Source organism: Apium graveolens, chromosome 5 (genome assembly GCF_009905375.1).
Source record: "Apium graveolens cultivar Ventura chromosome 5, ASM990537v1, whole genome shotgun sequence".
Taxonomy (NCBI): Eukaryota; Viridiplantae; Streptophyta; class Magnoliopsida; order Apiales; family Apiaceae; genus Apium; species Apium graveolens.
Genome location: NC_133651.1, coordinates 10,521,884 through 10,536,741, shown reverse-complemented (window position 1 = coordinate 10,536,741; position 14,858 = coordinate 10,521,884). Strand labels below are relative to the sequence as shown.

Below are 14,858 nucleotides of genomic sequence, written 5' to 3'. Positions count from 1 at the left end.
CCAACATATCACCAAGCTCTCAATCTCTATCTCCCCGCAAGTCATTTAACTCAGAAACACTATAACTAACACAAACACTATAACTAACACAGCTATACTCTACATACTCATTAAAGACTAAAATTCCAATACAAACACTTCTATTCATAACTTAATTCAATTCGAATTAAGATATATTTTGTGCAAAATCTTGAACAAACTCTTAAAAAATTCAAACAACAATTAAAAACAGAGCAATTAACAAAATTCAACAAAAGGGTTGTTTCTCAACTTGTCCCCAATCTTCTTAGCACAACTAATAAACCTACCTACATACTGCTCCACAAACTCCTCAAACGCTATCACCGACGGATCAATCACCACCGTCGCCGCCGCATCTCCGCATCCTCCACCCGAACTTCCGGCGAGCAACTCCAGCCGCACCTACCTCTCTCGCACACACTCCCCGCCCCTACCTCTCGCAAACCCTCCTCTTTTTTTTATAGATTCAATTCATTCTCCGCACTTCATCTTCTTCATCTTCTCGTCATTTTTAATTAATATCTTGCTCTTCTTCATCATCTCTGTGTTGTATTTTGACTCCATAGCTTTCAGTTAAAAGCCAATCTGATGATAGTACATGAGAATATAAGATGAAGGTGTGAGGATGAGGGGATGGTGAAGGTGGGGAAGTCGAAGTAGGAGGACAGAGAAAATTGTAAATCTAAGATGAGGCAAACACAATAATTGGTTCTGTTTGTGATGGTTTTAGATATAAATGATAAATGGCTAGGGTTTCTGTTAATGGGCTGGGTCTTGATTTAATTAAGCCCTTTTTAATTATAATTTTTTTAATGATTATGATTTAGATCTTATTTTTGTTTAAATTAATTTAATATTATTATTTTATGCTAGAACTAAAATTTTACAAAATCTTATTTTAACAATACATCATTTTAAGAAAAAAAGAATGAATCATGATTTTGGTTGATTTTATCATAAATTCCACTGATGTTAATGTGTAGTGAAATTTAGTATAAAGTTTAATTATATTTTATTGGTAAAAATAATCAAGGTCTGATGATTAAAATATATTTAAAAAGTTCATATATTATTTTTTTGAATTCATTTTAGTATCCAAACGGTGGGACTTTTTAATATTTATTTGAATATAAGGAACATTCTAGGTTTGAAAACCCCTAAATTTGATTTTGTAAACGTAACTTAAATTTAATTATATATATATATATATATATATATATATATATATATATATATATATTAGTGATATACCAACATTTCAAATCAAAATAATTTAATTTGGTTTTCCATTTTAAGAGTGATGCATCAGTTTGGGTAGTACGACTAACCAATGTTTAGTCATGAATTGGTATTTTATTTTTTTTAAAAAAAAATTCATCGATCCAACTGTATGGAAATGAATAGATATATATTAGTGATATAACCAAAGTTTCATATCAAAATAATTCTATCTGGTTTGACATTTTAAAAGTCAAATATCAGTTTGACTAGTACAAATACATAGTGTTTAGTCCAGAATTGGTGTTTCGATTTTTTAAAAAATATTTATCATCGATCCAACCGTATGGATATAAATAGATATATAAACTAGTGATATAACGAAAATTTCAGATACAAATAATTTTATTGTGTTTGCCATTTTAAAAGTCGAACATGAATTTGTGTTTAAAGTATTTTAAAAATATTTTTTTAGTGATCTAACCATATGACTGTTAATATATATATATATATATATATATATATATTATAATAGATGACAAATTAACATATATTATTGATCTCGCATAAAAAGTTTATTACATAATTAATGCAAAATAACACAAAATTAAAAGTTAAAATCAAAATATAATTTGACCAACATAAACTAAATCATATATACTAATTACTTGGATTAAAACAAAATTATTTTATTGATCTGGACTTAAAAAAATTAAAATTAAACTAAAATTAATTAGTTGGATTTAGTCGGAGTAATGGGCATCCGTGACCCAGGATAAATCAAATCAACATTATCTTTTTCAAATAACTATTATGGTTAATCCATTAAGTAATAATCTCGTTAAAATAGTATTTTTTTAAGGTCGCAAACATAATGCGGATATTATATTTTTTTATATGTGAATTAATCTAATTATCATGAAGTCATATCATTTAAAATTTCAAATGAGTAGATTTAATAATCAATTAAAAATAATTTTCTTAAAAATTATATATAATATTAAAAAAAATACGTGCAATCCGTGCATCACACGGATTTTAAGTTAGTATATATATATTAGTGATATAATCAAAGTTTAAGATCAAATAATTTTATTTTGAGCTTGATTAGTATAACTACCTAGCATCAATTTTATTTTTTTAACAAATAAATAAATTTAAAAATTTTTATAGCGCATAATTTATTTTTTCAAGAACTAAATTTTTTTACTTTGGATAACTTTTATTCTCACCTATATTCATAATTTCAAAATATTCAATAACATTTAAATAAATTTTTTATTAAAAAATAAAATTCTGAAAAATCCTAAATACAATCAAATTCCGTTGAAATATAACTTTGAAAAGGGTGGGAAATTTCCCGCACTTTTTTTTAATTTTTTTTAAAAGTATGGGTAAATTTACCGCCATTTTTAAATATAAAATTTAATCGAAATCAGTTGAATTTAGGAGTGCCAATTAAATTATTTGCGGAAAAATTCTCTCCACTTTTTATTGAGGCTAAATTCAATCGGAAAAAAAATTTGGTCGAATTTAGTGGCTAAATTCGACAGATTTAATTTCGACCGTTTTAATTTCAACTGTTTTCGGTTAAAATTTGTTGTAAATACGACCGTTTAAATACGACCATTTGAATTCGACCGAGGCCGCTCGAATTTAGCCGTGTCCAAAGGATTCGACCGCCTGCGGTCGAATATAACCCCGGTCAAATTTAAATTAGTTGTATTTAACCATATTTTATTGTAGTGCAATAACAAAACAAAACACGAATGCACAAATAACGAGATACAATAAGTAACTCAATTGACAATAGGATATAATCACTTAGCTCTATCATAAACTTTAACAAATTCTGAAAGAACCATAAATCATATGCATTTGGGTCAAAATTGATAGTTACAATGGTTTAGAAGCCATGTCCTGAGAATTGGATGGAGCTTGCCTTAGTTATGTTCCTATGGTTAGCCAGGGATGAAACTACTGTACTTTTAAGGAGGAACATTTGAATTCAGAAAAGTTATCGACCTTGATCAGAATAAGATTACAAAAAAGAAATTAAGTAAAAAAATAGACATTCTTAGATGATTAGTTCGCAATACTCCAACAGAAATAAATCTTTTTGACTAACAAATGATAATCTTAAAATAAATAAGTAAAAAAACAGACATTCTTGGACGATTAGTCCACAATACTACATAGAAATAAATCTTTTTGACTAAGAAATGGTTATCTTAAAATGCTGTTGAAGGGTTTGACAGTCAAAAATATGCAATAAATCTCAATTGGTTCCCGTCCTCGATTTTAAACTGGCAGAATTGCTTTTTCACCTATTCTCCGGATGCAAACCTGGATTCTGTGATCCCATGAAGAATCAATGGAAACTTTTTGGACCAGAAGACCGCATATCTCAGGAAGGTCCTCCGTCCATTTTGGCAGTCTCGGCACGGACGAAGTAAATTTGGTGGTGCTGTGTTCGCTACCAGCAACTTCCAGTTCATATGAATACTCATTCCATAAACAGATTGGGCCCACGGAGATTATATTGGCAACAAATCCAAAAGTCTGGACACCATAAATAAGGATGAAAAGTGTGTGGTCATCTTCCTGAAGGAATTTGTACTTCATATCTGCACCCATATGAACAGAAAAAGAAGAGTCAAAGGTGAAGCGTGTGGCTGCTGCTGGGTGCTTGCTGGAAAAGTGCAGATATAATTCCTTGTAGGAACCATCAAAACCGCAGCCAGGAAGAGGACAATAACAAGGTTCGTAGCGGCAAGTTCGCATATGCTCACGTTTCATGATGTATCTCACTTTTTCTTTGCATCCATACTTGCTATTCGGACAAGTGATTTTAAGTGCTTGAAGAACCTCCTCCAGTCCATGGTTACGAATATAATCACTGGGAAAACAGCAAGTAGGGCATATATTTTGATGGTTGTCGCGGCAATTAGAACAAGAAATGTGCCCGTTCACGCACTACAATGTAATTCAAGCAAAAAACGTAAGAGATTATACACCACATATTTCATTTAGTAAACAATGCAAATGAATGATCCTTTGATTGCAAGGAATAGTAAGTTTCTCAAGGTTTTATATTGTACTAGAATAATATACAGAATGCATTCAAGTTACCATGTATAAAAAGGTTGAAAGATCACGATATGTTGTGATATTTGTATAACACAAGCAGCAAAATATTGCAAAATTACTCTAGGAAGTTAATTCAAAGGAAGAAACTATGACAAGATTGTAACCTTTGCATATTTCATACTAATATTTGCAAAGTGAGCATTACAATCCTACTATCCTAGTATTATTCTAGTATCACCAGTATTGCTACAACCAAACTCTATGAAAAATAAAGACTTCAGATAAACTATAGACCATAATTTACACCTCTCAGTCACTAGTTTATAATGATCAAAGAAATTACTTTGTTATAACTTTATAAATATTTCTCAGCGGCATCCCAATATTAACAACATAAACAGATTTTTGACCTCTACATATGGGTGGCAGTCCTAAGAGACTCTTATTGAAGAATGTGTTAGGAGCAATGGAGTACAAATCACAAAACTATCCACAGTATGCCATTTTTTAATCCTCTAGCCCTCATTGACCTAAATTTTTTGGCTTTGGTGGCAACAACACTGCAACATTTTAACACATCATGTCTAAATTTAGATTTAAACCCATGTTATCAGCTGCTAAATTAGTTTGCCTTTGCCCCTAACCAGAAGACCCCCTCATCTGACTATAATTGACCGCTGTCAACTAGAATTATACCACAAAAGAAGAAACAAAAATCTAAAATTGCTTGGATAACGTAGGGGAGGGGGCAGGGGAGAGAGAGACCTGGTAGACAGGGACGCTAAGAGCTTTGAGACAAATACGGCAATCCAACATATTAGTGTTATCAAGCGTTGCAATATTTTCACTTATTGCTCCCTCGGTATTTGCACTTCTAGTTTCATTGCTACAACCAAACTCTATGAATGTAAAAATTACAGACTTCAGATAAACTAGACTATAATTTACACCTCTCAGTCATTAGTTTATAACTATATATTATCAAAGAAATTAGTTTTTTATAACTTTATAAATATTTCCCAGCGGCATCCCAAATAGTAACAACAAATACAGATTGTTGACCTCAAGGGCTCTACATATGGGTGGCAGTCCTATGCACCTATAATTGGCATGCCCACAAGAGACACTTATTGAAGAATCTGTTAGGAGCAATGGAGTACAAATAACAAATCTATCCAGTATGCCATTTTTTAATCCTCTAGGCCTCAATGACCTTAATTTTTTGGCTTTGGTGGCAACAACACTGCAACATTTTAAAACATCATGCCTAAATTTAGAGTTAAACCCATGTTATCAGCTGGTAAATTAGTTTTCCTTTGCCCCTAACCAGAAGACCCCCTCATCTGACTATAATTGACCATTGAAATACTACTTCAAGGTCAACAGCTAGAAATATACCATAGAAGAAGAACCTAAAAACTAAAATTGCTTGATAAAATAGGGGAAGGGAGGGAGGACAGGGAGAGACCTGGTAGACAGGGATGTTAAGAGCTTCGAGACAAATACAGCAATCCAACATATTAGTGTTTTCAAGGGTTGCAATATTTCCAGTTATTTCTCCCTCAGTATCTGCACTTCTAACCACCATTGTTGTTGCTGCTGCTTCTTCATCTTCCTCGTGCCTTCTTCCTCTCCCACGTCCTCTCCCACGACCTCGCCCGCTGCCACGAGGTCGACCTCGCCCGCTGCCACGAGGTCGACCTCGTCCGCTGCCACGAGGTCGACCTCGTCCCCGCCCTCGTCCGCGCCCTCCGGCTTGCGCTCTTCTTCCTTCTAAATTATCAAATATATCGTCATCTTCAATAGATGTGAATCCAAAGGGACTTCTGGTTAAATCGTAACGCCTATGTCTTGCGGCTCGATCTCCTCGCATCATGAATCCTCCTCGGGTCCGGCCTCCTCCTTCTAGAGTTCCATTTCCGATGCTCTCACGTCCTCCGATTTGAGCTTCTCCAGATCCGCTTGTTTCTTCCACAGATGGATCAGCAGATGAAACATCATCTTGAATAGGTGTATTCATAAAATATTCATCTGTTGATGAAGGTGAAGAGTCGAATGAGGAGCTCTCCATTTCTTTTTTCTGTATCTATCTCACTCTCTTTCTTTGCGGCTTCAGTGACAGCAAGCGATGCCAATTAGGGTTCCTAATAACGCTTGTGGATATCCGCTATTAATCTTGTTGTTCTAGATATTGGGCCACAATATCCATATATTCATTCAGCCCAACTCAACTTTGCAAAGCAATCCACAATTTCTATATATATTTCACAATCTCTACATCACAGCAAGCGATGCGAGTTATATATATTTTCGCCAATTAGGGTTCCTAATAACGATTGTGGATATCGCCTATTAATCTTGTTGTTCTAGCTATTGGGCCACAATATCCATATATTCATTCAGCCCAACTTTGCAAAGCAATCCACAATTCTATATTTCACAATCTCTACATCAAAATTCCAGTTTTGTATAGCACTTAACGATATTTTCACCCGAGCTATAAAACCCTCACCCGACTACTTAACTAGCACACCAATCAAAAGTTGAAATGTACGTATCAATTATAATTAAAGAACAGGCAATGAATTTAAGCGAGAGAGACAGTGAAAACCTGGTAGACTGGAAAGCTGAAAGGCTCGAAACTTTCTCGATTGCACGAAGTCCTTGGAAACAACTGATGATACTGATACTACTGATGATAACCAGGATGAACAGCTTAGTTGAGGAACATGTCCATAATTTTCTGAATGTACCTTAGGGGGTTGTCTTTGGTAGAGATATAAATTCAAGAGTCCATGTGTTTAATGTCTCTTGTAAAACTTCAAATTTGAGTTCCTATAATTTCTCAAACAAACTATTTTAAATTTTCTATAGGCACACAATAAGCACAAGCTCAATTTTATTTGGTGAATTGGTGTGAATGCAGGGTCGATTAACATTAAAATCGATTTCACCAATGAAATAAGTCAAAGTCTTGAGAATTTTATGTGTCCGTGGCACACCATAGAAATGACGATTTACCACAAAAAATACTAAAATTGGAATGTGGAATTTTGACTAACTGTGTTGTTGAAGCAGTCCTTGAGCATGAAGCAAATGTGAGGTATTGAGTACACATTCTGTAGGTAAGTTTGTGCACATATACTTTTGGAAGCATGCAAAGGGAGTTCCTCAATCTGCATTACATCATTTGAAACTCTTGAAATATATGAAAGATATCCATCATTATGGTTATGGCTGGAAACAGAAAAGTATGAAACCATGCAGGGGTCTGCTAACTTTATCTAACACTGACGAATTTTATGATTTATCTAACATCATGAATTGTTTTTCTTGACATAGCAACAGCTGCACTATTATTGACACTCCAGGTGTTGGCGACAACATGCACTACTCAGCGGTGGTGTCGCCAGAAATTTATAGATGTGGGATTAAAATAGAAGAAAATTTTTTATAGCTTATATATTTCTTTAAAAACTTTGTTCTAGTGGGGGCTAAGACAGTTTTTGTTAAGTACTTATATGTATTCTTTCTAAAAATGATTAGTTACATATAAAATTTTCTATCTTAGTGTGGGTTTTAGACTTCACTAGCTCCTATGTAGCTCTGCTATTCAGGATGAAAGACGTGGATTTGATGCTTTTTGTAAGAATTCGGCCTTCCAAAAATCTCCCCCAAGAGTTCCGGGAACAAACCCTGCTTTTTGTCTGAAAGCATTTTATCTTTAACGATGCGACATATCTGATTTGTAATGCAATGTCATTCCATTAACAGTTTGGTATTAAATATTTTGCTATGTATTTGCCCCTGACTGCGGCTTTTTAACTAGAGATTAGTTTTGAAAGCTATATTACCCTTTTCTCTGTAGTTTGTGCAATTGGTGACCTAACCGTAATACCTCCGCATCTACATCAAAATTCCAGTTTTGTATAGGACTTAATGATCTTTTCACCCGAGCTATAAAACCCTCACCCGACTACTTAAATAGCACACCAATCAAAAGTTGAAATGTACGTATCAATTATAATTAAAGAACAGGCAATGAATTTAAGCGACAGAGACAGTGAAAACCTGGTAGACATGAAAGCTGAAAGGCTCGAAACTTTCTCGATTGCACGAAGTCGTTGGAAACAACTGATGATACTGATATTACTGATGATAACCAGGATGAACAGCTTAGTTGAGGAACATGTCCATAATTTTCTGAATGTATCTTAGGGGGTTGTCTTGGGTAGAGATATAAATTCAAGAGTCCATGTGTTTAATGTCTCTTGTAAAACTTCAAACTTGAGTTCCTATAATTTCTCAAACAAACTATTTTCAATTTTCTATGGGCACACAATAAGCACAAACTTATTTTTTTTTGGGTGAATTGGTGTGAATGCAGGGTCCATAAACATTAAAATCGATTTCTCCAATGAAATAAGTCAAACTCATGAGAATTTGTGTTTATTATGTATCCGTGGGTACACCATAGAAATGAGGATTTACGACCAGAAATACTAAAACTGGAATGTGGATTTTTGACTAACTGTGTTGTTGAAGCAGTTCTTGAGCATGACGTCAATCTGAGGTACAGAGTACACATTGTGTAGGTAAGTTTGTGCACCTACACTTTTGGAAGCTATAATTCATTTAGTTCATTGGTGTTCAGAATGGGAAGGTTTAGACCGAAACTCTAAAAGGTCTAAGCAGGCAAAGGGAGTTCCTTAATCTGCATTACATCATTGGAAACTCTTGAAATATGTGAAAGATATCCATCATTATGGTTATGGCTGGAAACAGAAAAGTATGAAACCATGCAGCTGGGGTCTGCTAACTTTATCTAAACACTGACAAATTTATGATTTATCTAACATCATGAATTGTTTTTCATGACATAGCAGCTGCACTATTATTGACACTCCAGGTGTTGGCGACAACATGCACTATTCACCAGTGGTGGAGCCAGAAAATTATTGATGTGGGGGCTAAAATAGAAGAAAAAAATTTATAGCTAATATATTTCTTTAAAAATTTTGTTCTAGTTGGGGCTAAGACAGTTTTTGTTAAGTACTTATATGTATTCTTTTTAAATATGAAGTAGTTACATATAAAATTTCCTATGTGGCTCTCCTATTCAGGATTCATGGAAGACGTGGATTTAATGCTTTTTGTAAGCATTTTATCTTTAACGATGCGACGTATCTGATTTGTAATGCAATGTCCTTCCATTAACAGTTTGGTTTTAAATATTTTACAGTTTGGTATTAAATATTTTACTATGTATTTGCCACTGACTGCGGCTTTTTAACAAGGGATTAGTTTTGAAAGCTATATTACCCTTTTTTATGTAGTTTTTGCAATTGGTGACCTAATTGTAATACCTCCGCATCTAGATATTACCCTTTTCTGCATAGTTTGTTCAACTGGTGACCTAATTGTAATACCTCCGCATCTCTGTATACGATTGCCTTTATAGTTATGCTTGTCTTTGTCTTTGAACAGAGTGGTGCCATCGATTAAAATATGAAATCATACTATTCAAATTTATAATCTGAGCCTAAAAAACAAATCATGCGATTGCTTCATCTGTAATCATAGGGGTGAAAAAAGGCGGCTTTTATTGGTGAACAAGAATTTGGAAATGCACGTCAACCTCTATCTGGAGATGAGGTGTTAGTGCAGCAGGAGCGGATTAATTTCAGTTTTGGAAATGAAGTTAGGAATTCAAAGAAGGTCAACTGTTTGTGGAAAAGAAAATTAATTTTCTTTGAGTTATAGTATTGGAAGTTTCATCATATTTGTCATTGTCTCGATGTTATGCACGTCGAGAAAAATGTGTGTGATAATATAATAGGAACACTACTGAATTTAAAAATAATCTAAAGATAGTGAGGCGTCCCGTCTTGATATGGTTGAGATGGGAGTTAGAAAGATTTGGCTCCGCAAAAAGTAGGAGCAAGGAAAACATATCTCCCCCGTCTTCTTTTACTCTTTCCAGAAAAGAAAAAAGACCATGTTGTCATCACTTCAAAATATGAAACTTCCTTATGGACATGCTTCAAACATCAAAAACTATGTGTCGATGCCAGATTTGAAGTTGTTTAGGCTGAAGTCTCACGATTGTCACATACTCCTACAACAGCTGCTCCCAGTTTCTATTCGTTCAATCCTGCCAAAAAATGTTAGATTCAGTATCATTCGATTATGTTTCTTTTTCAACTCATTGTGCAGTAAAGTTGTAGATGTATCAAAATTAGATAAATTACAGTCATTTGTTGTATTGACCTTGTGCGAACTCAAAAAAATATTTCCCCCATCATTCTTCGATGTAATGATACATCTCATAGTACATTTAGTGAGGGAATTACGTTTGTGTGGACCTGTCATTTATAGATGGATGTATCTGTTTGAACGGTTAAATAAGGTGTTAAAAAGCTATGTGCGCAATCGTTATCATCCGGAAGTTTGCATGGATGAAAGTTATTTAGAAGAAGAATCTGTAGAATTCTGCACGGAATTTATTCGCCAGAGTTCCAGAACTGCGGGTCTTCCGAAGGACGAAAAGCTTTCAGGTCCACTGTCCACTTCAGTAATGAAGTCAGTTGAAGAAAACGAACACGATGAGGCACATCTTCATGTTCTTATGAACAATTCTGAAGTTAATCCGTACAATATGTAAGTTAATTCATATTTTCTATTCACGATTCATCTATAAGTTAAGAAAATTTGTTTAATTTTAGAATTACTTGTGTATTTTTTAAGGATGTATAAGGAATTATTGGAAGACACTTACATAAGGAAAAAAAAGCATGCAATGGCTGATTGGAAAGAACAATCGGCTATTTGCTCACTGCTTTGAAAAGATGATTAGTGAAATGATCGAGAATGGAGAAGTTGTTTCGGACACGCTAAGATGGTTGTTTGGCAAGCCATGTTATTATGTTTTCACTTTTGAAGGTTATCTAGTTGATAGTTGATGAAGTCCGATATTTCACAAAGGAGCGGGATGCTGCAAGGGTTGTCCAAAATAGTGGTGTTTCTGTAGTTGCTAAGATTGTCCAAGTATCCAGTACCAAGGATCTGAATCCCATCGAGAGTGACATGGCATTTTATGGAATTATTGAAGAAATATGGGAGTTAGATTACCATGCATTTAAAGCCCCATTATTCTTGTGTAAATGGGCAGATAGCGATAGAGGCGTCAAGGTGGGTAATCTTGGTTTCACACTTGTTGATCTAAGTTGACAAGGTCACAAAAATGATAAATACCTGTCGGTTGACCAAGTGAAGCAAGTTTTCTATATCGAAGATCCGGTAGATGCTAGCTGGTCAGTTGTGTTGACCTCCACGACTCGAGACTACCACGAGGTGTATAATGATGATGACCTAGTAGACACGAGTTTGGAAAATCCCCCATTCTGTACGGAAATCCCTGAAGTTGATATTTTTATCGATGAGGATGAGCCTAGTATTGGAAATCAGAGAGAGGGTGTTGAGGGGATTTGGCTTAAAAGATGATATAATGTACCTTAATTTATAAATATTTAATATGAAATTCTACTAGTTGGTTTTAACTTAAAGTTTTAGTTTACCATTTTTAGAATATTTAATAATCATCACATGCTTAATTGTTTACTCATACCAATTTTGTGCACTTCATCATTGTTTACTCAAATTATGCTTAAATGTCATGCATTAGTTAATTTTTTACTTAATTGTTCACTTGTTTACTCATTAATTTGAAGAGCTAATGTTATATATTGTATTGACATGTCTTTGGAGGAATTTTAGTGAAATAAACGGATGGAAAAGAAGCAGGAAAAAAGGCAAATATCCAGTTAAACAAGGTAGCAAGAAGAATAAATATAAGAAGCCAATATCCCCATGAGCAATTGGAAGAAGTTCCACAAGGTACAGACACCCCCACCGGCAGAGTTCTAAAGTTCCACAGCCAACTACTACTACAGAATCCAAAAAAAGAGTTTCGGGTGCAGCGCTAGGTGTTTCTGCTATGCACAAGGTGCTGATGAAGAAAGCTCAAGGAAAGAAAATAAAAATCAGGTACAATAGATTGGGAGTTCCAGTTGAAGATACTAGACACAAGTTGCAGTCATATATAGGCATGTGTGCTAGGACAATGGTGCCTATTGGTATTCCGTCTTGGCCGAAAGTGGACGATGATTTAAAATCTAAGATATAGAGTGATATTCAGGTATAAATAAATATTATTTTTGTCCTGTTTCATAATAAATGGACACTTCTCATAAAAAATTGCAACTATAAATTATGTTTGTCATTTAGGAAACTTTTAAAGTGGCGCCAGAAAGTGAGGGGTTAATTTTGAAGTAGGTAGCGGCCAAGTGGAGACAGTTCAAGTCAAATTTAACAGCTGATTATGTGAAGCCATTTGTTGGACAGAAAAAGAATGTTGTCAAACCCCCTAGGAAGTATGCATTTGTTGGTAAAGATGCTTGAAAGCAATTCATCGCAATGAGGACCTCCTCTGATTGGGCGGTATGCGTTTTATTTATTAATTTACTATATATTTTAATTAATATATTTTAATTAATATATTTTAATTCACTTAGCCTCCCATGAGTCAACTAGTGACTAGTATTTTATTTTATTATTTTATGCAGTCACTTAGTGAAGAGCAGAGTGGGAGAGTGAGGCAACGAAAGTATCCCATCCAACATCAAGAAAAGGATATATTGGCGTTCAAGAGGATGAAGTATGATTTTCATTTATTCTCATAATTTCTTATAGTTTTCTTGTTGGTTAAATATTTTTCAATGTTTGTTTATTTTCTTATTAATTATTTTTAATAGGTAAAAGCAGGGCGGCTCGATCCAGAAGACACTACTAGAAAAAGTAGAATAGACATCGCCTCAAAGACATCGGTTGTTTTTGGCGCTGATGTAAAAGGTGTTTTAGACGTCAGTTTTGAGCAATCGATGTCTTTTGGTTTTATAAACATCAGTGTTTTAGCTAAACCGATGTTATATGTTTGTTTTAAAAGAATTAATCAGTGCGCCTTCCCCGTTTTCCCCCTTACCAAATATTTCATTCCCTCCATCTTTATAAAATGTACATTAATGAAACAGGTAACCAGACATCATTACAATGGAAAATGATGTTAATTTAACTCTTCAACAACTGTTATAAAATAAAAATCTGATGTCTATCAAAACTTAATACATCAGTTTTAGTGGAACATTGACATCAGTAATATCGAATAAAACCGATGTTAAATACTACAACAAAAAAAGTCTTAAAACAAAAAATCGATGTTATTAAGCTTTATAGACATCGGTTTATCACCAAAAGATATCGGTTTGAAATAAGGAACTGATGTCAAAAGTTATTTTTACATCGGTTTATCTTAAAAACCGTTGTTACTAGTATTAGTAACATCAGTTTAATAGCTAAATGGAAATATTTTGCTTATCTCAAATATGTTTAAATTGATAAAAATATCATATTATGATAATATATGAAAATTAGATATACATTAGAAATTTAACATCTCTAAAAACTGATATTATATGTCTTCTTTAACATCAGATTAAAACTGATGTTAAATGGGGGGTTTTTAACATCACCCACGAAGACATCAGATTTTTTTTTCATAGACATCGGTTTTTAGCTGATGTTTATTCTACTTTTTCTAGTATTGAGAAGATCCTGATCGAGCAATTGTTTGGAAAATAGCACGTAGTCCCGATGACGAAGAAATTCTTGATCCAAAATTTGCAGAGAAATTTAAAAAAAATGTAGGTGAACTGCATTTTTAAAGTATTTTATTTACAGGTTCATTCTGCGATTAATTATAATTTTGATGACTTGATGAGTTAATGGAAAAAGCGTAAAGTCGAGTTCAAACCGTCTGGATGCGAGGATGTGCTAACTGTTGTATTGGAAACCCATGAGCATTCAGGGAGGGTCAGGGGTGTAGGCAGTATTATAAGCCCCTCTACATATTTCAGTTTGCCAAAATAGAAAAAGAACCGGATTATGAAAGTTGAGTTGTTGGAGCATGATCGAGAAAGGGATGAAGAGTTTCAAAAAGCTAAGGAAAGATATGAGAGAGCGTAGAAAAATTTCAACTCACAACTTGTTGAGATGAAGTCATAGATGAGTGCATCCATTATGCATTCACCGTTGTTTTCGGAGAAAGCTAGTTGTGTAGAGGATGAAGAAAAAAAATATGATGGTGAAGAAAAAGAACACGATGGTAAAGAAAAAGAACATGCTGATGAAGAGAAGTGAAAGCTTAAACATAAACCAGCCTCTACAAGAAAGGGTTTTATTCCCGCACACTCTTCCCCACCAGCAGGAGGAAAGGTAAAAATAGCAATTTTTATAAACAGTTGCAAATTACAAAACTTTCAAGATTAGTATGTATCATAATTTCTTACTTTTTTTGAATTTAGGATCCGAAAAAATGTGAGTTGGTAGGAGACAGTATTGACAACAAGGTAGCCCTTGGTATGACTTTTTCTGATGGAGACATGAGTAAGTTTGTACATGGAGTGCCTCTTCAA

At 34.0% G+C, this 14,858-nt stretch overlaps 1 protein-coding gene across 1 annotated transcript; it reads right to left on the bottom strand.

The window, feature by feature from the left end:
- Nucleotides 1-3,321: 3,321 nt before the first annotated feature.
- Nucleotides 3,322-6,503, bottom strand: LOC141661478 (putative E3 ubiquitin-protein ligase SINA-like 6). Its single transcript, XM_074468494.1, has 2 exons — nucleotides 5,798-6,503; nucleotides 3,322-4,215 (listed from the first exon to the last, which is right to left on the bottom strand). The coding sequence occupies exons 1-2, from the start codon at nucleotides 6,398-6,400 to the stop codon at nucleotides 3,541-3,543; spliced, it is 1,278 nt and encodes a 425-aa protein (XP_074324595.1). The 5' UTR covers nucleotides 6,401-6,503; the 3' UTR covers nucleotides 3,322-3,540.
- Between the last annotated feature and the right edge of the window lie 8,355 nt (nucleotides 6,504-14,858).